Genomic DNA, 26805 nt, shown 5'->3' with positions numbered 1-26805 from the left:
GCTGAGGGAGGGACTGAGCAGCCAGGATTGCCTAACCTGCAGTGTGAATGTCACCCTGCCTTGGCCACTCCTCCCAGCAGGCTCTTGGCCATGGATGCACCACCATTGAGCAAACAGCCTCCCAAAAAGGCATCCCTGGCCAGAGACACCTCTGGAGCTGTGCAGGCTCTGGGGCACTGGCTTGAGCGAGGAGCAGGACGGCCCTTGGTGTGGCTTTGTCACTATGGTGGCACAGAGCTGTCTTTGTGGTGTGCTGTGGCAGTGCCAAGAGAGTGCCACATCCTGCCAGGTCTGCAGGGATCACGGAAGTTCCACTCAGAGCTCTGCCATCCTTGTATTGGGAAGGGACACCCCATCCTTGTTCCTGGGGCACTGAGCTAGGTCATCAGCCACTTCTAGGGCAAGAGGGATGTGTGCAGGGTCCCCAGGCAGGATAAAGTCTTTCTCTGGACTTGGCATCCCAGGCCCCTGTGTTTGGAAGTATTGGAATGCCCTTGCTCCATTGGCAAGATCAGCTTTTTCTCTGGACTTGGGGTCCTGGTTCTCTGTGTCTGGAGATGTTGTGGTGTCCTGGCTCCATCTGCCCCTCTCTGGTGGGCACAGAGCCCCTTTTCTCCCTGGTGCACTGCCAGGCTGAAGATCTCTGTGGGCCAGCACTGGCTCTCCCCAGGGTGTCTCAGGTCCCTGCTGGTGGCCTGGGGGGGCTCCATGCTGCCTGTCTCTGCACTCAACCTGGGGAGCTCCTCCTGCACCAGCTCAGCAGTCCCCCTCGCTCACACAAGCCCGATTTAGCTTCTCTAATCTCTTGCCCTGAATCTGTCGCTCCACCCCACCAATGATTTCTCCTGCTCTTCTCCCAGGTTCCCTGAGTGCGTCAGTGCTCACTGAGGGGAGTGGGGAGAGCGTGTGTGGGGCTGGCCAGGCTGGTGCAGGTGCTGCCAGGGGCACACATCCCCACTGTCCCACGCTGTCCCCCCCATGCCCCACTGCACTGTCCCTGTCCTGCTGCAGGCCTTCCCTAGTGCCACAGCCCCATAGGTGCAGGCAAAGTGCATTGACCCTTCTCACACCAGCACCAGGCCGCTCCAGGGGCTTCCCAGGTTCACCCAGGGAGCCTCCAGATCCTTCCAGACAGCCCTGGCCCCTGCCACAGCTCCATTGCTCCTGGACTTGCTAAAGCCTTTATCACCTCTCAGCTGCATCTCCTGAATTTTTTCCCTGCAAACTGGATTAAATCACCTCTAAAGAACCCGAGCTAATCTCCTTTTAGAGCCCAGCCCTCGTTCACTGTGCCAGCACTGTCTGATCCTCCCCACCCAGGCTGCCTCTCATTTCAAGGTTGGCTGTGTCCATCTTGGGTTCCCAGTGCAGCGCCTTGCTCCATTCGCCTCCACCTGCACTCAGCAATCAAACTGTCTTGGAGCCTTCCCTCTGTCCAGGAAACAGCCTGAACCTGCCTGGATTTGGGGCAGGAAAGGGGGCAGAGACTTCCTGTGTGTGGTGGCCCTGCACAAACCCTTGCTGTGTGAGAAGTTACAGTGGGGGGATGTTGGCATAATTTTTCAGCTGATAGTGCATGGCAGCGGCAATGGAGCCCACTGGGGATGGCTGTGCTGACAGTGTCCCTGGTGGCTCAGCATCTCTGGCCATTTATCTCAGTGCCTAATTTTAGTCCCACAGCTTGCAGCACTGTGCCTGTGTTTAATGCCAGCTGCCCCAGAGCGGCTCCCACCTCTGCCCCCATCCACCTGGGCAGGGGTCTGGTGTGGTGCCCACGCGTGCCAGACTGCCATGCAGGGTCTGTCAGAGCGGTGTCTGCCCCCGGTGGCGAGCGGGGTGCTGGGTGCAGCTGTCCAGTCAGTCACCTCCACCCCTGCCCTCTCGCCTGCTGCTGGAGGGTTATTTTTGCTGAGGAATGTGCCATCCCCTCGGATTCTGGCAGCCTGCAGGGCTTGTGTTACAGGCAAGAGGCCGAAACCCAGGCCTGCAGCTGGGTAAATATAGCACCAATATTTGGGACTGCAGAAGGGGACAACAGCCTCTTCCTCCTTCCAGGGCTGCCATCATTCCCATTGCCCTTCCTGCCTCCTGACACCAGGTTGCTGGAAGGGGCTGGTTGCCTCCACTGTGCTGCCTGCACTCTTGCCTGCTTTCCCCCGCAGCATGCAGCCCCTCTCCCAGCTGTGGGGTATGGCAGAGGCTGGCAGGCCAGGGATGGAATGCCTTGTGCCATCCCGCTCCATGCCCAGACACCCAAGGTCACATTGCTGCTTTGCATCCCTGCGCTCTCTGCCTGCAGTGAGCACCATGTGCTCAGGCATCCTTCTTGTGGCAGCAAAGGGAGGCAAAGCTGGAGAGAGCACTGGGGTGTCCCAGCCCCTGGGAGAGGGGGACAGCACTGCACTGCCCCTCCACAGGCTCACAGGGATTCTGTGGCGCTGCCCTGCCGGGTGACAAGGGACATCCCTCTGCTGTATTTATCTTCCCTGGGGACAGAGCTAGGGAAGGTGCCACCTACCCAGGCTCCCAGCACATCCCCAGCTCCCGCCGACCATCCCCAGCACTCCAGGAGGTGCAAACGCATGAAAGATTCATGGCCAGACCTCCTCCTACTCGCGACGCCGCATGCACACACCGCCATCAATTATTCAAGCACCGAGACAAGGGGCTGCTGCCTGGGACCAGGGCAGGGGGCTGGTGCCAGGCCAGAGCTGTGCCACTGGTCAGGACCTGTGCAGGGCAGTCGAGAGGCCAGCAAGGTGTGGAGGGCTGTGGTTCTTGGAAAGGTGGGATCAGTGCTGCAGTTCGAGCGACTGTTTGCTGTCTGCTTTGCTTGGGGCTGATGTGTGTCTAGCAAGCAGAGCTGGAGCTGGGTGGCAGTGGGGCCACCTGCTCCAGGTCTGCTTCTTGTCCATGCCACACTGCACTGGCTGCCATTCTCTGTCCTGGGTCCCTGACCTGCAGAGGAGCTGGGGCAGGGCAGAAGGGCAGCCCTAGCTGCAGGTGACCATCACCTCCCGTAGGACACCTTCTGCAGTGACTTTTGGTGCCTGCAATAGGCACAGCCTCTTGGAGGTGACCCAGCTATTCCCAGAGGTTCAGCATCTCTGGGACAGCCCAGAGTCGCTCGTGAAGCTTTTGCTGAGGGATGGCTACAGAGTCCCAGTCGCTGGGAAGAGCTGTGTGCCCAGCCAGTCAGCAGCTGTGACCAATGGGCAGCAGATGTAGGATAGGTGGAGGACGTACAAGTGATTGTGTTTTGGCTGGACAAAGGGGGTCCTCCCTGGGGCCAGACCTGAGGCTGTCCTTGTGGGTGCCTTGGTGACAGCACCCTTGCCCTGGTGCCACTGTGTGAAACGTCCGAGCCTTGGTGCTTCTTCCCAGCATCCCTGATGAATGTTTTAATCCCACTTGAGTGTGAAAAGAATGCACAGGCTGTGTGTCTGCAGCAGGACACAGATAGGGTGAGAGTACCTGTCAGGGAAGCCTTGGGTGCAGGTACCCTGGCACACACAAGCCCCACAGTTCAGCTCTTTACCTAGCTCTGGCTCAAGGGTACCCATTTCTGTCCCCACCCCGGGCTGGTGGGGGGCAGCAGAGACCTTTGTCTCTGCCAGGAGATTCCCTTAATGCCAGCTGTAGCGTTTGTAGGACTTGTCTGACGTGCAGGGTCTCCACGGAAACCCCGCAGCATCACTCGGATTGTGGGACTGACAGAACTGTTGTATAAACAGCTCCTTTTGTGCTGGGTAATTTGCAACTTATTATGGAGCCATGAAAAGCCTCACGTTTGGAGTCATGAGCTGGGAGGGGAAGCAGAGAAAAGCTACCAGAGCTGCCAGGCACCATGGGGAGCGTGATGCCTGTGAGCAGCTCCTTGTGGAGCAGCTGGCTCCCCAGGGGACAGGTGAGCAGCGTGGGGACAAGCGCCGGGTGGGGAGGCCTCCAGCAGTGTCCCAAGGATGCTCTGCAGTGGGAAGGGGCAGCTCAAACAGAGGTGAGGCCAGGAGCTTGGCAGCCTGTCCAAGGGCCTGGGAAGGGGGCTGGTGAATGCTGCAGGGCTTGGTGAGTCGGTGAGGGAAGGTATCAAGCTATGGGGCACCAAGAGCTGTGAGGGGCATGGCATGCAAGACAGGATCTGCTGGGGCTGTGAGGCTGGGACTGCCCCTCTGCCTTATTTGTAGCACCATCCAGAAAACTGGGACAGGCAGCAGGGCTCAGGATGGTCAGCTGGGGAAGGTGTGCCAGGGTTGTGCCAGCCCCAGGAGCACTTATAGGTCCTAATGTCCCTGGCCAGCCTCAGTGGGGACTGCCACCCACAGCTTCTGCCCACATCCCAGGAGCCCCATCACAGCTGGGGCCTGGCACAGAGTCCTGCTCTGGGCTGTGCTGTGGGTCCTCACCCCTGCAGGAAGGGAGGTCTCATGTGTGTCATGCCACAGGGACATGGACAGCAGCCTACCTTCCCAGCTCCAGCTTGTCTCAGCCACAAAGCAGTGATGCTGTGACAGGGCTGAGCAGCCCAGCCCTGCACACCCATGTGGGTCCTGAGGCACCCGGGGTGCAGGGTACAAGGTTTCTTTTGGCAGCAGCACTGGCACTGGAGGCTGTGTGGCTTGCCAACAGGGGAATTGATGTGAAGCACTGTGCCCATATTAGCTCCTGTCCATGTACATTTGGGCTGTGACCCACACCTGTGTCTTGGCAAGGGGATCCTTCTGCATTCCCGATGCCTGGGGGATGTGGGGCACTGAGCAGAGGCTGGCAGAGTGATGGTGAGCCTGTATCCTGGCTGGGCAGTGCCATGGCACACTGCAAACCTGCGCTGGGTGCTGGCTTGTGCCTGCTGTGGCACTGGGTCTGCCCTGTTTGAGAGCACTTTGGGGACAGCACTCAGGGTGCTGCTGTGCTGTGTTGATTCCATCCCAGCTGGTGTGCAGTGGGGGCTGTAGTGGGGGGGCTGTGTCCTGAGAGAGGAGTGCAACCCCTGTCCTGGGCAGTGGGGCACGATGGACAGGTGACAGGGGACAGTGGTACAGCTGCACCGCCTGGCAGGGGGCTCGGACCCCTGCCTGCCGTGCAGACAAAGCCAGAGGTGGAGAAACCACGTACCCGCCTCAGACACGCCCCATCCCTCCCTCCCCTCTACGACGGTGGCCCTCGCCCCCCACCACCTGTGCCCTGCCTGTCCCCCACCGCTGTCACTGTGTGCCAGGGCTGGCGGGGAGGCGGAGGCGGAGGCAGGCGGGGGAAGGATGGAGGGAGGAGCACGCCAGTGATGCTTCATGCTCACAGCTCCAGCCCTCCCGAGAGCCCAACCTGGCGAGCCCCTTCCTCTCCCTCCGCCGCTCCCGGCTGCCGGCGGTGAAGGATGCTCGGAGCATCGCTGGCTGCCGCGGCGTGCTGACAGCGGGGACCCCGCCGGGAGCGGGCTGCCGTCCTGCCGGGCCTGAGTCCGTGTCACCGGCCCGGCAGGGCTCTGCGGAAGCATGAAGAAGATCTGGGTGAAGAAGCGATTCCAGGTAAGGGCTCCAGGCTGCCGTGCCGGCGGGTGCCGGGAGAAGGGGGCAGCGCCGAGAGCGGCTGGGGATGGGAATGGATGCTGATGGAGACGGGAATTGGGATGCGAATAAGGATGGGGATGGGAGTGTCCCTCCAGCCCTTCCGCTGCCCCCCGGGGCTCCCCAGGGCTTTGCACAGCGCCAGCTTCAGCCCCGCTTGCAGAGCCGCCGGCTGCTCGCCTGGCCTCGCCGGCCCGGGCAGGAGGGGCAGAGGGCAGGGGCTCGGCGCCTCCCGTGCCAACACCGGGCCGGGACCCCCTCGGGGCTCTCCGCACCGCCCTCCGTTCCCTGTGTGCCCTCTGGAGCAAATGGAGGCTGCTGCATGGCTCCCAGCCCCGGCGGCGGTGGTCACGGAGCCCGAGAGGAGGCTTTGCATGCGTCATCCCCTCCGCGTCAGGAGCATGCCTGGCACAGGCACGGCTCCTTCCTTCGCGGGCCCGCCGAGCTCCGCTGCCGAGCGAGCAACAAGGACGTCACTTGGCCTCCGCGGGGCGGCGAGGATGGGGAGCCCACTTCCAGGAACCTCCCGCCCCCCATCCCCCGGGCACACCGGCCCGATGCGGACGCACAGCATCCCCGCTGTCACTGTGCCTGGTGGCCCAGAGGGGACCGGGAAGGGGCCGACACGCACAGCACCTTCCCGGGGTGGGAGATGCACGATAGGACACAGGTCCCCAGGGAGAGCAGGTGCTGAGGGTCCCTGTGGGGCAGGCTGGTTCGCACAGCCTGGCTGCCCCATCTGCATTTGGGGGCAGCAAGGCCAGGGGCTTGCCCGTGTGGCAGGGCAGGGTCCTGCAGCGCTGGCTGAGCACGGGAGGGGTATCACATCAGCCACAGCGCTGTCCCTCTGCACCAGGCAAGTTACTCACTCCCTGCCCACCTCATTCCATCCCTGCTCCCTGTCTGCCTGTCTCACACAATAGGCAGCAGTGCCATGTGGGCTCCACGTGCTAGGTGGTGACAAGCTCCACGGTCCCAGGAGATCCTTCTCTCCCTGCAGGCCCCATGGCCATGGTGAGGGATGCCCCATGCCTGGGCCAGCACAGGACCCCAGCCTGGCCAGGTGTATCCATGCTTGGCACAGGGGAAGGAAACACCTCCAGGTCTCACCCAGCTGCCTTGTAGTGCAGGGCCGAAGCTGGGTGTGGATCCCAGCCAGCTCCTCTCTCTGCTCCAGGCTGGGTGGCACAGAGTGTGCTCCTGGGGCTCCTCCACCCCTTTTCCCAACATGCAAATGAAATCCCACACAGGAGGATTACCCCCACCCTCTGTCTGTCCCCTTTGTGCAGACTCTGATCCCACACCAAGCCCTGAGCTGTTTCTGCCCCCTTTCCATCTCCTGGCCTGGGGCTGGCCCTGCATCACCCAGCACTTACTTGCTCCCTACTGGGCTGCAGGTGGGTGCTGTGCTTGAGGTGGGTCCAGTCTGTGGGGTGCCCTGATCCTGCAGGGTGCCCTGATCCCTCAGGGTGCCCTGATCCTGCAGGGACCTGTTGAGAGGTGAATGGGAAGGGGCTCAGCCCCTCTGCAGCTCTGGGCAATGCAGCCCAGCTCTCTGGGTACACTCACCATATCTGATGGGGAGCCGATGGCGCCTGTCCCTGGGGAAGCCACGAGAGTACCCGATAATGGCACTCAATTGCATTTTCATTTTTTAATGGGGGAATTATCCGCCGATGGTGCAGTTAATCACTCATCTTTCCCTGGCCTGGAAGATGGGCTGCCAGCCAGAACCAGCAGAGTCAGCCGAGAAGGGGAGGTGAAGCCTGGCTCAGCCTGAATACAAATGTGTCTCGTGCAGCCGCTGCCCTCTGGCCAGTACTGCACGCAGGCAGTGGGGTTGGTGAGAACCTGAGTGCTGCCCATGTGCAGGGGCTGCCACAGCAGTGGCAGCAGCTTTGGGCATTGTGAAATGAGCCTGTTGCCCTTCAAGGGCAACTAGCTGCTTGCCATGCTTGGCTGTCCATCCCTGGTGGGTGGCTGTCCCTGGGGTCTGGCTGTCTGTGACCTGCTTTGGAGCTGGAGGGATGGTGGGGCAGGAGGGGCTGGTGGAGCAAAGTGCTTTGAGACAGCGGAGTGTCCAACCCTGGGCTCCCCACTGCCAAGGAAACAGGGCATGGGCCATCAGTGTCCTGGGGAGACCCTGTCACCCAGACTGGCTGGGAAGGATGCTCAGTCCTGGCAGCCCAACTCTGCCTGTCTGCACTCCACATTCCCACTCCTGCCTGCCTTGGAGATCACCCCGTCCCTCTGCTTTCCTGGGATATGGCGTCAGTGCACACTGAGTCTGGCAGACAGGCTGCCCTCAGCTGGTCTCTTCCCAGGCACGCAGGTGCCCAGGCCTGGGCTGCAGCACAGAGGGCAGCCAAGTTGGCATGGAGCTCCTGGTGCTTCCAGCCCGCGCTCGGTTCCCACCTGCCTGTGCAGACGGTATGGGTGAGCACAGCCCCTGTGCCTCCAGCCCTGCACCGACAGGCCGGTGCCCTGCTGCCAGGCAGCCTCTCTCAATTGGCATGGCCTCGGCAGGGGAAGAAGGATGCTGTCCCCGTGCTGGGACAGTGGCCATGGTGGAGTCTGGGCCAGTGCCTGGAAGACATTTTGCTGGCCAAATCCCCATGCTGCCTGGGTGGCTTTGAAGGGGCTGCAGAGCGCTTGGGCAGCAGCCCAGGCAAAGACTTCTCTGCAGGCTATGCCAGCTGCAGGCAGCAGTTCTGGGGCATCTGGGGTGCCCCACTCTCACTCTCGGGCTTGGGCTGGAGCACAGGGCTGGGGGGCACAGTGCCATCACCGAGGGGACGCCGTGCACGCGCGTGCGCTCAGGTGTGTGAGCGTGCGTGGCTGGGCATGCGCCGCACGTGCCCACCTACAGCCATCCATCTCTGCGTGTGCGTGGGGGCGTGTGCCGGTGGGGCCCGTGGGTGTGCAGCGGGGGTGCATGTCAGCGCTGCCAGGTGTGCCCTGCCTGTGGGAGGGCGTGAGTGGGGCGACATTTGTCGTGCCAGAGTGCGTGTGAGAGGTTGTGGGTGTGAGCGGAGCTGCGTGTGCTGGGATGGGGGGGGTGTGTGTGTGTGTGTGTGTGGTGTGGCAGCAGTGTGAGTGCAGGACAGGTATCTATCACCGTGCCACGGGTAATGCTCTGTTCTCTTTTCCTTTGCAGAAGACCGGCCACTCGCGGCGCTTCGGGCGCTTCACGCATGGTGCGTTGAGTTACCAGGACCCGACTCCCCCCGCTGCCCCGGTGTGCCGGGATGGGGCCCACCACCATGCAGCAAGCAGAGGCTGGGCAGGGCTGGATTGCATCTTGCCAGCCACAAAATAGGGTCCCAGTCAGCCAGGAGCTCACAGTGTCCCCCATGCAGCTGGTCTGCTCCTGGGCCTGCAGCTCTCCTTGCTCAGGGGCTGCCAGACTGTTGTGGCTAGGATTGGGAATCTGATGCACTAGCAGGGCATGAAGCAGTTGGTCGTGTGCTGGGCTGCAGAGGGGTGGCTTGGAGTGGGGGGAAGCAGTGTGGCTCCCCACACACCTTGAGAGTGCAATGGAGAGGAGCAGTGGTGGGGCTGGGAATGTGTTTCTCACTGCAGGGGTTGTTGCTGCAGCTTGTGAGGGCTTGGGCAGTGGCAAGGAGGAAAGTCAGTCCTTCCCTGGAAGCATGGCACTATTTTTCCTGGGATGGCACATTAGGTTGATACTGAAATGGCCTTGCCACATCCTGCCTGGTGGGGGGCAGCTCTTAGTGATGCCCTGCCCTGAGAATTTTGGCTTTATCAACCGCTGTTGTGCTGTGGAGCACAGCTGTGTTGTACAGCACTTGCACTGGTGGGGCAGAGGATGGACTTGTACATGCCAGGGGAGGCCGTGTGCACATGGACACGTGTCCGTGTGCTCCAGCACCCCCAGGAGTGCCCAGCTGGGCACAGACTGGGAGGGTCAGCCCCAGGCTGAGATGCCCTGCAGGCACAGAGGGATGTATGGATGCTGCAGCAGTGAGGGCACAGCTCCAGGGATAGGGGTGGCTGTCCTGCTGGGCGGGATGTGGCTGCGGCACAGGGAGGGAAGGGTGCTGTGCACTCACAGGTGGGACAGTGTGTGCAAGGAGAGGGTCTGTGTGCAGAGCTGGAGTGGTGTGCAGTGACTGTGGTGCAGAGTGGAGACGTGGTGGGGAAGGGCTGGGGACAAGGCCCCCCCGGCTGCCCCCGCGTCTCCGCAGGCCGGGCCGATAACCGGGTGTTGATGTCTCTCTCTCTCTTGCTGCCCCTATGGAAGCGAAGTTTTCCGCTCCTGCAGGAAACAAAGCTACGGTAGGAAGACGCCTTCCCAATGCCATCACTGTCCCTATAGTGGACCCTGTGCCCCAGCCTGCCATCCTGCTCTGTCACTTCCACTGTCCCCTTGCTCTGCTTTTTTGTCCCCGTGCCACCTCTGCCAGCTGTGTTCCCACTGCTGGCACTGCTTCCCTTCCTCCCGTCATCTAACACTGTTCCTGCCTGCCCTTGCCCTGCTGGACTTTCCCACTCCTAGTCCTGCCTTTCCCTCCTGGCAGCTTGTCCCTGCAGGTCACAGGCATTCCTCCTGCCCTGGAGCTGCCTGGGCACTGCTGTCGTGCTCCTGGAGCCAATGGGTCTGCAACAGGCAGTACCAGTGTGGTCTGCTGACTGTCTGTCTGTACCCTCACTCCCTACTCTCCCTTCCCACCCCAGACTCGGAGACAGGTGAGGATGAATCCGGCGACCCCCAGGTGACACAGCGCAGTGATCTCCAGGATGAGACAGCCTTCAGCACCCCCACGGGTGAGCTGGGACACCTGGCTGGCACTGAGCCCTGACACTGGCTGCTGGCCATGACTCCCCACAAGGCCTCTGCTGGCCAGAGGGAGAGGGAGCTGTGATCCACCCATACAAAGCAGGGAGGGCTTGAGGCAGGAGGGTGCTGCTCAGGACATGCTGGGACACCTCACAGTGGTTCAGCCCTCTCTGAGGAGGATGCTGAGCTCGTCCCACAGGCACCCAGTCTCGGCTCATCCCTCTTCTCTCAGGTGGGTCTGACACCCTCGTGGACGCCTCCATGAACACAACGCCAACCTCGGTGCTGGCCCTGTCACAGGCAGAGGAGCGCTCCAGCTGGTCAGGCAGCCAGCAGACCGTGGTGGAGAAGGAGACGGATGCCAGCCTCTCTGCACGGGGACCCTACCTCCGTCCCGCTGCCTGGCCGCAGCCGCAGGGAACCCCAAGGCAAGCAAACACGCCGGCCCCGCGTGGCGCCGAGGTGCGGCACCTGGGCGTGGAGCCGCTGGTGCGGGCATCACGGGCTAATCTGGTGGGCACGAGCTGGGGGTCAGAGGATAGCCTGTCGGTGGCCAGCGACCCGTACGGCAGCGCCTTCAGCCTGTACCGAGGACGGGCGCTCTCGCTCCACGTGTAAGTAGCCAGCGGGAGCGCACGGAGGGGACATCGCGCTGGGGCCATCTCCTTCCAACCCCTGCAGCCATCTCCTTCCCTCCACCCGGCCTTTCTTTGCCTTCACCTTCCTTGATGAGGAGTGGGGACTCTGAGCAGTAGGCAGCCTGTTCTCGGTGAGAAGGTGGGAGCAATGCGGCCTGGGGGTGATGTAGAGTGGGGTCCCTTTCTGCTGTGGCCAGGTTGAGGCTGGGTGTATCCCCTGTGCCACTGCTTGAGGTGCAGTACCCCACCTGCAGACTACATCATAGGCATTTTCCTCTTCAACCCCACCATGGTGGGGTGCAGCCCACAGTGTGGGGAACTGGAGGTGCACAGTAGCCTGGGACACACATAGGCGTCTGCTCATGGTGCAGGGGTGCTGCGTCCCCAGATCCTGCTGATGTGCTCAGAGCCCCCGTCCCTCCCTGCTGCCTTTGGTTCCCATACCTGCAGGCCTGCTCCTTTGACCTCCATCTTGCTCTTTTTTTTGTTTAAGGCTGCTTCTTCCACCAGAACCTCATCTCCACCTTATGATTTCCACTCTGCGTTTGCTGAGCCCCTATGGGGGCAGTGGGATAGGAAGATGTGCCCACAGCAGCATGTGCACAGGCAGAGCTTGCAGCCTTGGGGACCCCTTCTGGCCAGGCTGCACTGCCTCAGCACACCAGGACATCCCAGCAAACTGGGGCACCCCCCAGCCCCTGGTCCTGTCTGCATGGTGGCCCTGGGGAGGGATTCACTGGGTAACCCAGCATCACCCTGCTGCTCCACATGAGTACCCGGGCAAGGGGTCCCAGCAACCCAGGACTCTCACCTAACCCAGCCAGCTCCCAGTGGTCTGAGGGTGACCAGACGCCGTTGCTGGGACCCCTTGGGTCTCCCCAGGCTGCCCTGACTGTTTGACCCCTTTGCCATGCCCCATTGGGCACTGTGGTGCAGGCTGGAAGCTGGGATGCAGCCAAGCAGGTACAAGGGTGGTCTCTAAGCCATGCTCCTCTGTCTCTGCCCTTGCAGCAGCATCCCCCAGGGAGGCTACCGGAGAGATGACCTCCACAGAGGCCCTGTCTCTCCAAAGCCTGGTGCAGAGGCCCCAAGGTCCCCCGCTGCTCTGCCACTGACTGCCAAGCCACCCATCGTCCGCTCGCCATCTCCTCGCGCTGGCACAGGTCTGCAGCCGCCCGCTGGCGCCGCATCCCAGCCCGCTGCCCGTGGCCCTGGCGTCCCCTCCTTCACACCCGTGACCCCCCGCAAGAAGTCCTCGGTGCCGGTAGAGTACCAGGACGTCGTTCCTGAGGAGTACGAGGAGAAGATCAAGAAGCCCAAGTCCTCTGGGTACTCACAGGGAAGCACACAGGACTCCCGCCCGCAGACACCCATGAGCGACACCTCCGGCCGCATCTCCGTGCGGGCATCGCCCAAGCTGGTGCGTGCCGGCTCCAGGATCTTCGAGCGGCTGCAGTACTTCGAGGAGCGGCAGAGGAGCCTGGAGCAGGACAGTCCCTTTCCCGCTCGGCCCCGCCTGCCGCTGCGCAAGACGCGCTCCCTGGAGCAGCCCGGCAGCGGGCCCCGCCGCGCCAGCACTCCGGGCGGCTCGCGGGAGGAGCTGCGGGACGGCGGCCGCTGGGAGCCGGGCAGCACGGCAGCGTGCCGGCGCCTGGCCTTCCGGCAGAAAGCCGCCTCCTTCGACGAGCGGGGCAAGTTCGCCAACCGCGTCTACGCCATCGAGCACAAGTTTGCGGAGGAGCTGAGCCGCATCAAGCGGACGGTCTCCAAGCAGCAGCTGCGGCGCTCCCAGGAGCTCTGCAAAGCCGGGTCGCCCCCGGCACCCTCACCCCCAGCGGCCAGCGAGCCCCCCGCACCCCGCGCCCCCCGCACCCCCCGCGCCCCCTCCTCTCAGGGCGCCGGCGGACGCAAGGCACTGCCCCCCAAGAGCTGCCCGCCGGCAGAGAGCACACACGTCATCCAGCACCTGGCGCTTTCCAGCGTGGCCTTGGTGGGACCCGACGGGGAGCCGCTGCCGGGGGGGCAGCGCGGGAAGAGAGCCCCGGTGGGGGTGGGTGGGGCAGCTGGACAGCCCAGCTCAACGGAGGATGCCAGGAAGGGCCTGCGCCAAGAAGGCGTTGGGGAAGTGAAGAAGAAGGAGCAGTGGCCATTGAAACAAGCCAGCCCGCAGGGAAGGGTGGCCCTCTCGCAGGCGGGGCCCGCCGAAGGCAGTCTGTACCCCGATGGAGGCCCCGCCCGTGGCCCCGGGGCACTGAACGAGGCTCTGGCTGCCCGGCTGGCCGTGCCCCACGGACTGTACCGGCGGCCTGAGACGCCCACAGAAGTGCGGTTCCTGCCCTGGGCAAAGCCAGGCATGGAGCAGGAAGCTCGTCTGGAACGAAGCTGGGCAGGACAGCACGGTGTGGGCAGGGAGGTGGAGAGAAGGCAGATGAAAGTGTCAGAGAAGAAAGAGAGTGGTCGGATGGCTCAAGAAAGCAGGAGCACACGGAGCAAGGGGAAGGGACGCCGAGCCAGGCCCACCTCTCCAGAGCTAGGTATGGGCATGGCCTTCTGCCCTCCTGCAGGCACAGAGCTGGCCTGGCCAGCCCCTGGGTGGGTTGGGGAACCTTCATCCTGCCCCTGGGAGGTGTGGTGAGCCCAGGGGTGGAGGGACAAGACTCTGGGGTAGTTGGCACCAAGCAGTGCCATAAGACAGACCAGCCTGGCTGCCAGTTTGCTGGGCCTTGAGGTTACAACACTTGCTATCTTCTCCATACCTCTTGTCTGGCACAGGAAAGATACAGCACACTGAATTGTGGTCTGGGACACAGAGGACCCACTGCAACTTGTCCTGTCTGGGCCATGCTCGGTGGTCCAGGCAGGGCATGCAGCCCAAGCTTTCCCAGGAGAAGGTGGCTTGGCTGGGCAAGAGGTGTCCTGCCCATCCCAGCATGCAGCAGTTAGACCAGACTATACCTGGGTTGGCAGCTTTTAGGCTCTGCTCTAGCCAGAGAAGTGTCAGGCCCACGTGTCTGAGGCTCCTGGCACAGCCCCAGGACTTTTGTCCGTGCGCTGGGGCCATGAGAGGGGAGGGAGCTGGGAGGTGCTTGCTGATGTATTGGGGTGCAGCAGGCACCATCCCATGAGGGACCGGGGGAAGTTCAGGGTGGGGGATGCAGCAAGCTATATGACACTCCTTCTTCCACACCCCACTGTCACCTCATTTCTTATGCCGTATGGGGATGTACAACGAGCTGTATGCTTCCTGCCCCTTCCTGCTCCCCTGTCTTGTCCCCAGTGCCTGCTCTGAGCCATGGTGGATCCTGATGTGTCCATTCCATCCACTGCATGGCCCGAGTACCTGCTCACGCCCCAGAGAGGGTTGAGCAGTGGGTTGGGAGACCCGTGCTCTGCCTGCATGCAGCCCTGCATGGCACAGCACCCACCCAGTTCACCCTGCTGACAGCCACGGGGCCCCTCTCTCCCTGCGCAGAGTCCTCAGATGACTCCTATGTCTCAGCGGGTGAAGACCCCCTGGAAGCCCCCATCTTTGAGATCCCCATCCAGGACATGGCCGTTGTCGTGGGGGCAGAGGTGCTGCTCAAGTGCATTGTCACGGCCAACCCCCAGCCAGAAGGTGAGCTGCCCTGGAGCGGGGTGTCAAGGTCACGGTGTGGCAGAGGCACTCCCTGCATGTCCATGTCCCACCTGCACGGTGTGAGTGGGACACCCAGGCTGAGCTGGGTGTCTCAGGGGAGGTGATGTGCCCGCCCTGGGAGCACCCCTTCTCAGACAGGAGTGAAGTGCTTGAGCGCTGCCTGCCAGGACAGGGGGCAGAGGACAGGGTGCCTGCTGTCCCCCAGTGCTGGGCAGGGCTGTTGGGAAAGTGGGAGAAGGGCTACTGAGGGCTGCGCGGGCAGGGACGGTGATGCAACCTGATCTAGTGGGTGGCGTCCCTGCCCATGGTGGGGGTGGGGGGGTTCGTGTTGGAACCAGAAGATCATCAGGGTGTCTTCCAACCCTGATGGTTTCTTCGTCATGTCTTGAAGACACCAGGGTGTCTTCAAACCCTGTGGTTTCCCGGGGCCAGGAGCTTAGGGCTGATGGCCTCCGGGCACGCTGTATCCAGGAAGTGCGCGGGGGCAGCTGGGCATCCAGGACCGGTGCCAGTCGCCAAAGCCAGGCAGAAGCCAAGCCGCTCTAATTCCCTCTTCCAGTCTCCGCTGGAGGGCAGGAGGATGTCAGGAAGCAGATAGGGACCAGCCACGGTCTCTCCGTCGGAGGGCCGTGGGATCCCGGGGCTGCTCCCCATAGCAAATGGGTTCTCAGGCCAGGCAAAGGAGCGCCTGGCCTCCCCTGGCCCCTGCGCGGGCCCCGGGAAAGCTCGGGCTGTGCTGCCCACGCGTGACCCGCGCCTCTGCCGGCAGTGTCCTGGAGGAAGGACGGGGTCCCGCTGCGGAGCAGCACGACGCGCCCCATCAAGGCGGAGGGCGAGCGCCACACGCTGCTGGTGCGTAGCGCCCGGGTGGCGGACGCCGGGCTCTACACGGTCACCGCGGCCAACGAGGTGGGCGCCACCTGCTGCAGCGCCATCCTCAGCGTGCGGCCCGGTGAGTAGCGCGGCCGGAGGGACCCCGGGAGGCAAGGAGGGTGGCAAGGAGGGAGGAAAGGAGGGAGGCAGACAGGGAGGGAGCGAGGGCTGGCGCCGCGGCAGGCTGGCTGCCAGCTCTGCCGCTGCTGTCACTGTGAAGAAACCGGCTTCCTTACCCTACAAGGCTCGGTCTGAACCAAAGCAGCTGACGTGCTCCCGGCAGCCATGGCAGGATCCTGCCGTGGGGGGAGCGGGGTCAGGCTGTGAGCAACCCCTGGCGCCCAGCAAGCAGCCCGGTGACCGGCCCTCACACCTGCCCCGTGTCCCGCTACACATGGGGGTACCTCAGCCTGCTCAACAACCCGCAGACCATGTGGGTACCCCGGTCCCCAGCCTGCAAACCCTGTGGGTACTCCTGCCTCCAGCGCGTGCACCGTGGGGATATCCCAGCCGGCTCCCCGCCCCGCAAATTGTGGATATATCCCTGTGCTGCACTCCGCTAGCAGCGGGGAGACCCCCGCCCCACAAACCTGTGGGGACAGACACCCTGCCCGCCCACCGAGCTGCTAGCGGGGAGAACCCACCGGCGCTGGCCACGGGGATGCCAGCCCTCTGCGGCCCCAAAGCCCTCCCCATTCCAAGAGAGTGTTTCTGGGCGGCCGGCAGAGGCTCAGAGCCGCCCGACGGCTGGAAGGACCCAAAACTCTCCCGCTCCGTGGTTAGGCGGGACAGGGCACCCAGGGGCAGCCGCGGCCGGGCACGGCATAGCGGGGCACAGCGGTGGGGGCCGGGAGGGGCCCGCAGACCCCGGCCCGCCGCGGGCCCTCCCCCAGCTGCTGGCCCAGCCCCGGGGGCCGGCCGGCGCTGGGGCGGGGAGGGCTCAGCGGGCCGACGGCGCTGCGGGCGGGAGCGCCCAGCACCGGCAGCGCCGCGGGCACCGAGCGAGGGCGGTTCGGCGGCGTGGCGCGGCGGGGCCGCGTGGCCCCGGTGAGTGCGGGGTGCTTCGGGGGCGAGGGGAGGGTGCGGACAGGGGGAAGTCGGGCTCAGGCTCGCAGCCCTCCGCTGGAAGCTGCCCGCGGGTATCACGGAGGCGCGGGGACACAGCCCTTGCCCCGTACCGGGAAGGCCGCCCGCCACTCCCGGCGCAGGGCAGGGAGTTTGAGAGCGCTCCGGCGGGCGGCCGGACGGGGCCGGCACCCCCATGGTGCCGACTGGGCTCTGTCAGTCCCCTGTACCGGTCGCCGCTCCCCATCCCGTCCCCGCCGGCCCCCGTGTCCCGCACCCCGCGAGTCCCCCAGTGCGGCCCCCGATGGCGGGCGGGCTGCAGGGGGGAGCGCAGCTGCCAATGTCACCTTCAGCCGTGCCGGCCCGGGCAGGGACAGCCATCCCGGGAATCCGGGTGGCTTAAGGATGGGAGCGCGGGCTGCTGCGTAAGAGCCACTTGAGCCCTGCTGTCGCCTTGCGGAATATCGCGTCCCCTTATCATCCCGCGGCGTGCTTGCAGCTCACCCCCTCCCCCGGCGCGGCCACGCACCCCTTCGCTGCCGGCCCCTGCAGAACCGGGATGGGCCGCGGGGTGCGTGTCCACCCCTGTAATGCAGGGTAGGGGAAAGGGGTGCCCTAACCCGCCTGTCCGGCCCCGGTTTCTGCCAGCTCCTTATCCAGCCTCTCCTGTGCTAGCACCCGTTGTGGAGCGGCATGGGAGCTTGCCCCCAGCCGTCGGCCAGGTCAGCCCCATCACATCGGACGAGGAGTACCTGAGCCCACTGGAGGAGTTCCCAGAGTCCGGCACCCCCCAGCACCAACCGGCCATGAAGCTGCAGCCAAGAGCCGAGCATGGGGCTGCCCGCGGCTCCCCTGAGACCACCTTCAAGGCTTCACCCACCTTCGAGGTGAGATAGCAAATCCCCCAGGACTGGTAGAGGGGTGCAGTGCCCTGTGACTCCGGTACCATGGTTCTCGGTGCCTGGAGGCGCTGGGTCAGATCTTCCTAGCCCTTGGTCTGATGTGGGGTCCTGCCAGCACCTGGGCAGGCTCCACCCCACCAGCTTCCCTGGTACTCCTGTTGTGACAGGGGACAGACAGACAGCCCTGGGTGCAGTGGTGGGGTGCAAATGGTGCTTGCTGCTCTCTGACCCCTCTTTCCCCAGGTATCCTTGTCGGACCAGTCGGTGCTGGAGGGGCAGGATGTTAGCATGAGCGTCCGCGTCCGTGGGGAGCCCAAGCCCATCATTTACTGGTGAGTCCTGCTGCTCTCTGGGATCACAGCTGGACAGGAAAGGAGGGGACAGGCACAGTGACCTCTCCATTTGGGGATGGTTGCATGGAGCTCTGATCCTGAGCAGGGAGTGTTGTAGAAGGTTTTTCTGGGGACAGGCAGGCTGTGTGTGCAGGGCCAGGTGTGACCACGATGCTCTGCCTCTGTCTGGAGCAGGCTGAGAAACAGGCAGCCAGTGAAGTATGGGCGCCGGCACCACGCGGAGGAGGCGGAGGGCGTGCGGGGGCTCTTCACGCTGCACATCCTGGCGGCAGAGCACACCGACACCGGCTTCTACACCTGCAAGGCCGTCAACGAGTATGGCACCAAGCAGTGCGAGGCCAAGCTGGAGGTCAGAGGTAAAACTCCCTGAGTATGTCACCCAAGAACGTGAGAAGCCTGCTGGCTCTAGTGCCCTGCATGAGCTGTGGGGAAGGCACCACTGCAGGCCCCCCACTTGGTGGTGTGACATAAGAAGGGGACCAGCCAGCTCCCCCTGAGGTGGCACAGGTGGGGAACAGGAAAGTGGAGCTGCGTGCCAGGGGCTGTCCGCAGAGGCTGGCCCTGCAGCAGAAGGCAGTCTGCCTTGCTGTCTCCTCCAGATGTGCAGCCCTGGGTCCCACCTGTTGCCTGCTGTTCCAGAGCCCCACTGATCTGACCCAGACCCAACTGCTTCTCACAGCCCAGCTTCACCCCACACACACACTTATGGGGCGAAGTGCTGCCCCTGGCTCACCAGGGAGGGCTTTTGGCCTTGGGGGCTCTGTAGGAAACATGTCCTCATGCCCTGCAGCTCGCTCCCTCCTTGCCCCAGGCTACCTGCAAGCTCTGTGCCAGGCACAGGGCAATTGCAGGGGGTCCCTCCCTGCCCATTTCCAGCAATGTCCCATACTCACGGGACTTCACTGTCCACTCCCCTTTCCTCGCTATCGCTCCCCAGCCCTGCTGTGGTCCTCCTAGGACCCCAAAGTATGTGTGCAGTTTTGAGGGGGTGAGGGGGGTGTTGGGACTGATAGCCAGGCTCTGCCTGGTATCCCCAAGGCCAGGGAAGGGGCCTGTGGGGATGAGTGATGTTGCCTCCCTCCTCTTGCCCTTTGCTGTGTGTGCCCTGCTCCCCCAGCCCTCCCCGCTGATGGCTGCCTGAGCCCCCTGAGCTGTGCCGATCCCAGCCCGGCCTTGGCTGCGCTGCTTGCACGCTGCCTGCCGGGACAGCGCTCCCAGCCTACAGCAAAGCGCGGCGGCACGGGGGCGGGAGCGGAAGCCGTCCCAGTGTCCCACGACGGGCAGGAGCCGGGCTGCAGGGGCGATGCCGAACCCCGGCCCTTCTTGGGGGGCTCAGCAGATGGCTCCGTGCCTTGCTGCCCACTCGCACCCCTCGTGCTGGCGCTGGTATGTGTGTCCGTGCCGCTCCCGTCGCTGCTGCACTAACCCTTCCGCTTGCTGACTGCGGTTTTTGTCTGTACGCAGGGGGAGTACGATAAGGGGGTGCATCTCTCAGAGCCGCGGCTGCGGGGCTCTTAGTTGGACACCTCTTAGGCAGTGGACCTCACCTTGTGTTATTACCTCCTTCTCCATCCGCCGCCTCGTCCTGGACGCACCGCGGGGACGCGCGGGCCTCGACTGCGGGCCGGGGCTCGCCAGATGGCCGGGGCAGGCGGCACTGAGGCGGGCGGGGGGAGCAGCAGGGGAGCAGCAGGCGCCCCCTCAGCCGGGCCAGGGTGCCCATATGATGCTGTCTTGTCTCTTGCTCCATCCGTTTGTCCCTGTCTGTGTGTTCTGCTGCCTCTCTCTTGCTGCCCAGGGAAAGGGAGCAGGGAGCTGAGCCCGCGGTTGCCGCCGTGCCGGCCAGGGCTGTAGGGAAGGAGCTGCAGGGCGGTGGCAGCTCTGTGACAGTCACCTTGGAGCACGGGAGACAGGAGACCCCAGGGACCCCACAGGGGAACACCCTGCGTGAGGTGCAGGCGGGAGGGAGATCATTGGCCCCTTTGGCTCACGGTGGCCACTCAGGTGCCAGCTTGGCCGCCAAGACACGTCCGTTGTAGCCCCAGGGCTTGGGTCCCTCAGGAGCATCCCCTGGCTGTGGGTCTCTTCTTCCCAGGGAGGGGGCTTGATGGGGGGGGGCGGGCTGCGAGGCCGTGACCCTTTTTTTTTTGTAGCTCTAATAAAATCTGTTTGGTAAAGCGCTGTGTGGTGTGTTCCTGGCACGGACACCTCCCCTCACCCCCAGCCCCCTCCCTGCTCAGCTCTGCTTTCCACATCTCGCCTCCCATCCCACCCTTCCCTGCTGCACTCCCTGCCCGCTGCACCAGGCCCCCTCCCTGCATGAACCACTGCCCTGCATGTACTCCCACTCCATCCCTGCTACCCTCTCATGGTTGCTTTTCAGTTGCTGAGATGCATCTCTCTCTTTCTTTCTCTCTCTCCCCCCTCCCCGGGCAGCTCGCCCCGAGTGCCAGTCCCTGGCCATCGTGGTTCCCCTGCAGGACTTGGTGGTCGGGGCGGGGGAGCTGGCGGTCTTTGAGTGCATGGTGGCCGGCCCGCCAGACATGGACGTGGACTGGCTGTCCCGGGGCCGGCTGCTCCAGCCTGCACTGCTCAAATGCAAGATGCATTTTGATGGGCGCAAGTGCAAGCTGCTGCTCACCTCTGTGCATGAAGATGACAGCGGAATCTACACCTGCAAGCTCAGCACTGCCAAAGGTAAGCGGTGGGCATGCAGCTCCCCAGGGGTTTCTCACTCAGGGCTTGACCCTAGCAGGGGGAAAGACCCCCCTACCTTGGGCTCAGGGCGCTTGTTCCCAGGGATGTAGCTGTGAGTGCTGGAGATGGGGTACAAGGAGACAGGGGGATAGGGAGTGGGTGGTGCCCCAGGTGCTGGGAAGATTTCTCAGGGAAACCTGGTGTGTGTCAGTTCTTGGACTCCGGTACCCTGAGCCCTGCAGCTCTGTCCCACCCCACTCCACTCAGCTCCTCTGCCAGCATGCATGTGGCTCCCTGAGACATGGGAAGATGCATTTGTTCCATGGGTGCACCCAGTGGATGCAGACCTGGAGTCCAGCTGTCCCTGTCCCCTGGCTTCAGAGCTTGTGGGCATCCTGCTCCAGTACTGAAGTGTCTCTGCTGGCTTGGGAGGTGGTGGGGAAATGGGCAAGGAGTCAGAGCTTCCCAGCCTCTCCCACCAAACCATCACTGATGACAGCTCAGCAAGAGTTGCACAGGCCTCTGTCCCATGGCTCTGTCCCACTTGTGCCTGTGCATGCTGCCCACAGCTCTGACCCACACGGAATCCACTCTCCTGCCCATCTAGGCAGCAGGGCTGGGGGGACATTGCAGGGAGAAGCAGCATTCTCTGCACCCTGCGGTTGGTGCCTGTGCAATCCTCCATGAAGGTGGCTGTATTCTCATGGGGCTTTGAAGGCAGCAGCAGTTTGGGGCTCAGGCAGGTGAGGGTGTGCCTGAGAATGGTGTTGCCCATCCTTACCCAGGGTGGGTGACAACACCATCATGGCAAAGTGGTCCCTGCTGGAAATCCCCTCACCTGGAGCATTGAGCCTGCTCGTGTCCCCATGCTGCTCCTTGGATGCTGCATGTGCTGGCACTACCTGCTCAAGCATTGCTGCCCCATTCCCAAGGGGGTAGGCCAGCTGTGATCTCCTGCCCTGCAAGGAGGACAGGGCATCCTCCCACCCACCTTGCTCTGGCACCTGTACTGCTGTGCAGAAGGGAAAGAGCAGCCTGCTGCCATCAGAGCCCCAGCTCTGGGCATGGGGACCTTGCACACATTTGTGCCCCTCTGCCCTGCACAGGGACAGAGCCTGGAACCCCACACAGCCGGGCTCAGCCCACACCATGTGTGGGGTATGCTCACCCACAGCCACACTGGGTGCTGGGCTGCAGCCAGGGGTGTCACAGGCTGCTCCTGCCCTGCACAGGCATGTGCTGTGGGGCTCACAGGGCCTGCTCTCCTCGCAGATGAGCTGACCTGCAGTGCCCGGCTGACGGTGCAGCCCTCTGTGCAGCCGCTCTTCACCCGCAAGCTGGAGGATGTGGACGTGGTGGAAGGGCGGACAGCGCGCTTTGTCTGCATGATCAGTGGGACTCCCCCTCCGACGGTTACCTGGACTCACTTTGGTAACCCCCAAGCTCAGAGAGCTTGCCAAGGGCCCTGCAGGGAGACCTCATCTCCCTGGGGGCTGCACCCAAAGGCTGCAGCTGGCTGGGGCTGGAGGGGATGCTGCTGCTGATGGTGGTGTGTGTTTCTGCACAGGCCTGCCAGTGCAGGAGGGGGAGAACGTGCGGATTCAGCAGGACGGAGGGCTGCACTCACTGGTCATTGTGCACGTGGGCAGTGAAGATGAAGGGCAGTACAAGGCAACCGCCAGGAACATCCATGGCCATGTGGAGTGCACTGCTGAGCTCTATGTGGAGGAGCCACGGCCATCTGCAGCCTCCCAGATGTAAGAGCTGGATGGTCACTGGAACCTGCTTCCCCCTGCTCACTCCCCTCTGGGAGTTGGTATCCAACAGGCTTTTGCAAAGCCTAGGGCTGGGCTGAGCTGGGGGCACTGCACCCTGCTCCCATTCTGAGCATCTGTGGGCTCTTGCAGCTCTAAGCTGGAGAAGATGCCATCCATCCCAGAGGAGCCAGAGCAGGTGGAGACGGAGACAGAGTGCTTCACCATGCCTGATTTCCTGAAGCCACTGCACAACCTGGACGTGGTGGAGTCGAAGGAGGCCGTGCTGGAGTGCCAGGTGGCCGGGATGCCCTACCCCTCCATCACCTGGTACCACAATGGCTCCCGAATTGACAGCACTGATGACCGCAAGATGATGCAATGTAGGATTCCTCGTTGCCTTCCCCACCCCCTGGGGTCCCTCTACATGGGGTGGGAGAAAGGGGAACACCCTTGAAGGAGGCATCACCCCCCAGACCTTTTCACCCCATGAGGCAGGAAGGGGAGCTCTGTGCTGCTTATTAGCTGGTAGGGTCTTACCTGTGTCCCCCTGTTCTCCACCAGATAAAGACATCCATCGTCTGGTATTCACGGCTGTGAGCCACGCACATGCTGGTGTCTACAAAAGTGTCATTGCCAACAAAGTGGGGAAGGCCACGTGCTATGCACACCTCTATGTCACCGGTAAGCAGCAGCAGACACCACCTGGGATGTGTGGCCACTTGAAGCCACCCTGCCAGGCTGTGACCCAAGATCGTCATGAGGTCCTAGGGGAATAGGATCACAGGCCAGCTTAGGTTGGAGGGGACCTCAGGAGGTCTCTAATCCAACATAAAAGTGGGGCCAGCAGTGCAGTTCTCATCTTGTGTGGTCAGGAGCCATCCCTGGACCACTAGGTGCTGCATGAAGCTTGCTGGCAGTGCCAGTCCCACAGGGGCTGGCAGGCTGAGCCCCCACCAGGAAGCCATAAAGAATTACTGGTCTCATCCATCCCCGCAGCCAGTATCTCCCAGTGCAGGAGGCAGATGCCCTGATAAGCTGGGGCAGTGGCTATGCTTACATCCCTGCCCACCTCCCCCTGCAGATGTGGTGCCAACCCCCCCAGACGGGCCCCCCACTGTGGCCTCAGTGACTGGCAGAGCCATCACGCTGACCTGGAACAAGCCCAAGTGGCTGGACGCTGCCATAGGTAAGGGGGCAGGCTATGGGCAGGAAGCTGGCAGGGGGTGGGCAGTGCCATGATGGGGTGCATGAGGTAGCTCCATGCCAGGGAGCTCCATGCACTGACCCTCTCCCCTTTCAGACCCTAACTCGGTGACCTACGTGGTGCAAATGCAAGTGCTGGGCACGATGCAGTGGGTGGTGCTGGTGACCGGCGTGCAGGACACCACCTACACAGTGCACAGGCTGACCAAGGGTGCCCAGTACCTCTTCCGTGTCATCACTGCCACTCCCAAGAGCAACAGCAAGCCCTCCCCACCTGTGGGGCCTGTGCAGCTCCTGGACCGGGGTGAGAAGGGCAGTGGGGAGGGAGTGGGTAGCTGGGCTAGAGGTCTCTGTCCCTTGTTGGGTGACAAGCTGCCCAGAGCTGGGTGGCATGGAGTGGGCAGGGGTTGGTGAAAATGCATTTGGCAGGTCCCTACCTGGAGGAGGCCCCAGTCATCCTGGACAAACCAGATGTGGTGTATGTGGTAGAAGGCCAGCCAGCCTCCATCACCATCACCCTCAACCATGTGGAAGCCACTGTCACCTGGAAGAGGTAGGACATGGCACTGTGCCTTGTTGCCTGCCCTGTGCCTAGCATCGCCCCACAGGATGCATATAGAGGGATTTCCACCTCTCCATGCAGCCCACTGTGTGTGGGTGGGGGGCTCCTTCCCTGGGGCTGGTCTGGGTGTGCATACAAGGATGATGTCCAGGGCTCTGAGGAGTTGTGGGGGTGGGTTGTGGGGTGCTATCTGTAGGGTATTAAGGGGCAAGAGCCATTGAGGAGGCAGAGCTAGCAACAGAATGTGAGCCCTTGTGGAGGCTGTGGGGTGGGAACTGGGGCTGACTGTGGGTAAGGAGGTGGTCCTGGGCTGTGGGGTGGGATCTGTCAACGGGGCAGTGGTTCTGCCTGTGGAGCTGTGATGTGACAGCCGCTGTGCTTGCAGGGCTGGGCAGGTGCTGGGGGAACTGGAGGGCACGTGTGAGATGATGATGCCAGACGACGACCAGCACTGCCTGCGGCTGCTGCGCGTGGGCCGGGGGGCTGGGGGGCTGCTGGCCTGTGAGGTGAGCAACCGCCACGGCACTGCCCACTGCACCCTGCGCCTCCGCCTCGCAGGTACGTGACCCGGCACGGGGAGGGTGTCCCTCTGCTGGGGGGTGCCACTCTATGGTGCTCCAAGCCCATATGCTGGGGGGGCATTGCCCCATGGTGCCCCATGCCTGTATGCCATGGGGGCACTGCCCCATAGCGTGACACTGCTCCTCACTCCTTCGCATTCGTATCTCGTAGTCATGCTGATCTGTAGGGTGGCAATCATGGGGATGATAAACCATGAACCATGCATTGGCACTGCTGCCCGGTGTCCCATACCCATGTCTGACCTGGGCAGAGGTGTCCTGTAACTGTGTACATGGGGAGGCAGTGCCTCGTGGTGTCCCTTAGCCATGGATGCCATGGGTGGCACTGCTGCAGGGTGTCCCATTCCTGAGTGTAATTGGGAGGCACTGCTCCCAGCGACCTATAGGCAAGAACCATAAGGGACACCTCCACAGTGCCCCACAGTGCCCCACATCCATATGTAACGAGAGATGCATTACCACAGTGCCCCATGCCTGTGTGCTGAGAGTGGCACTGCCCCACAGTGCCCCACTCCAAAAGGGAACTGCCGAATGCTGCTGCAGACATATGCCATTAGTGTTTGCCCTCTCACTTCCACGTGCATTGGAGTGGCACCGCCCCATGTCACTCCATGCCCCTACCCTGCTTGCCGCACCTCACAGCTGTACGCTCTGTGCCACTGGCAGGGGACTGGCACTGCCCCATGGTGCCCCATGCCCCATCTCTTGGCAGAGGCACCGCGCTTTGAGTCCATCATGGAGGACATCGATGCCCAGGAAGGGGAGACACCACGATTCTCTGTGGTGGTGGAGGGGAAACCGCTGCCAGACATCATGTGGTACAAGGTGGGCTGGGAGCCCCCAACCCCTTCCTGAACCATATTCCCACACATTTCACAGCATCACTGGGGTTGCTGCACTGGTGATAAAGGATGTGTCCCATGCCCTACCCATGGGGAAAGGGTGGTGGGAGTTGGTCAGGGATGGGACAGGACGCCCCCAATACCCCTGCTTCCCCCAGGATGGGGAGCTGCTGGAGGAGAGCAGCCACCTGAGCTTCGTGTATGAGGACAATGAGTGCTCGCTGGTGGTGCTGGGTGCTGCCGAGCCTGACAGCGGCGTCTACACCTGCACAGCCAAGAATCTGGCTGGGGAGGTCTCCTGCAAAGCAGAGCTGGTGGTGCGGGCAGGTATGGCTGACTGGCTCCCCAGCCCCTGAGGGTAGAGCCTGGATGTCTGGCTTGCCCCTTGCCAGCGCCTTTCCTTCTCCCAGCCCAGCCGACTGCGGATGCCACCATGGAGGAGGATGCGCTGCACAAGGCACGACGCCTGACCGACTACTATGATGTGCACGAGGAGATCGGGAGGTAGGTGGGCCTGGCATGATGGGGCATCCTGGGCACTGCAGGGACGGGGGCACTGGAGCCAGGCTGCACCCTAGGGCGCCAACATAGGGCACTAAGCTCCCTTATATGCCCGATCCTTGTGTGCTGGGGCTCCTCTCAGCTGTCAGGGGATGCTCCTGTGCCAGCTTAGGCTGGGGACCTGGCATGGTCAGAGAAAAGCCAGGCTTGGGCTCTCTGTAACAGAGGCAGCTGAGGCTGCAAGCAGCTCCCTGCAGAGTGGGTGCCTGTGCCAGCTGCTCAGGGAAGGGGGAGGTCTCCTGCTCACGCACGTTCTTATCCTCCCTTACCCCTGCTGCTGAATTGCAGGGGGGCTTTCTCCTATCTGCGGAGGGTGACAGAGAAGAGCACCCGGCTGGACTTCGCGGCCAAGTTCATCCCTGGGAGGACCAAGGCCAAGCAGTCGGCGCGGCGGGAGCTGCACATTCTCTCTCAGCTGGACCACGAGCGCATCGTCTTCTTCCACGATGCCTTTGAGAAGAAGAATGCCGTCATCATGGTCATGGAGCTGTATCCTCTGGGCACTGCTCCATGGGTGCACAGCACAGGGGAGGAGGGGAGGCTCTTGCAGGGGACAGGTGGGCAGAGTGGGTGCAGAGGAGCTGGGTGTGGGGCATAACGGAGCATGGAATTTTTATGCTCCTTGACTGGGGCCCAGCTGCTCTGAAGAAGAGTTGCTGGACAGGATGGTGAGGAAGCCTTCAGTATGTGAGTCGGAGGTGAGTGAATACTGTGGGAGAAAAGTGATGTGGAAGAGAGGGATCCTGGGGACAGTAGTGTCTGTCCCAGCCTA

The 26805-nt window shown here is 63.0% G+C and overlaps 1 protein-coding gene across 5 annotated transcripts in view; it reads left to right on the top strand.

Annotated features, from left to right (window-relative positions):
* Positions 1–3846: 3846 nt before the first annotated feature.
* SPEG (striated muscle enriched protein kinase) overlaps positions 3847–26805 on the top strand; it is a 32424-nt gene continuing 9465 nt past the window's right edge. Inside the window, exons 1-26 of one of the 5 annotated variants that reach the window (XM_054278103.1) lie at positions 3847–3907; positions 5296–5522; positions 8719–8758; positions 9831–9860; positions 10260–10349; positions 10595–10976; positions 12012–13534; positions 14473–14616; positions 15407–15589; positions 17251–17462; positions 17721–17809; positions 18005–18186; positions 20267–20527; positions 21800–21958; positions 22095–22284; positions 22435–22664; positions 22846–22965; positions 23366–23470; positions 23585–23791; positions 23917–24040; positions 24435–24607; positions 25343–25455; positions 25631–25799; positions 25883–25976; positions 26322–26522; positions 26671–26731. In XM_054278103.1, coding sequence (XP_054134078.1) covers positions 5490–5522; positions 8719–8758; positions 9831–9860; positions 10260–10349; positions 10595–10976; positions 12012–13534; positions 14473–14616; positions 15407–15589; positions 17251–17462; positions 17721–17809; positions 18005–18186; positions 20267–20527; positions 21800–21958; positions 22095–22284; positions 22435–22664; positions 22846–22965; positions 23366–23470; positions 23585–23791; positions 23917–24040; positions 24435–24607; positions 25343–25455; positions 25631–25799; positions 25883–25976; positions 26322–26522; positions 26671–26731 — 5115 coding nt within the window. In that variant the 5' untranslated portion in view covers positions 3847–3907; positions 5296–5489. Of the gene's footprint in view, positions 3908–5203; positions 5523–8029; positions 8759–9830; positions 9861–10259; positions 10350–10594; positions 10977–12011; positions 13535–14472; positions 14617–15406; positions 15590–17250; positions 17463–17720; positions 17810–18004; positions 18187–20266; positions 20528–21799; positions 21959–22094; positions 22285–22434; positions 22665–22845; positions 22966–23365; positions 23471–23584; positions 23792–23916; positions 24041–24434; positions 24608–25342; positions 25456–25630; positions 25800–25882; positions 25977–26321; positions 26523–26670; positions 26732–26805 lie in introns of those variants that run through there. The other 4 variants (XM_054278102.1, XM_054278104.1, XM_054278100.1 and 1 more) reach the window with 4 other exon arrangements.

Source organism: Melozone crissalis, unplaced genomic scaffold, assembly GCF_028551555.1.
Source record: "Melozone crissalis strain CALT ecotype California unplaced genomic scaffold, PUWL_Pcris_2 ptg000023l_1, whole genome shotgun sequence".
NCBI lineage: Eukaryota > Metazoa > Chordata > Aves > Passeriformes > Passerellidae > Melozone > Melozone crissalis.
Note: the sequence above shows the minus strand (reverse complement) of the source record. Positions and strands in the feature narration are given on the sequence as shown.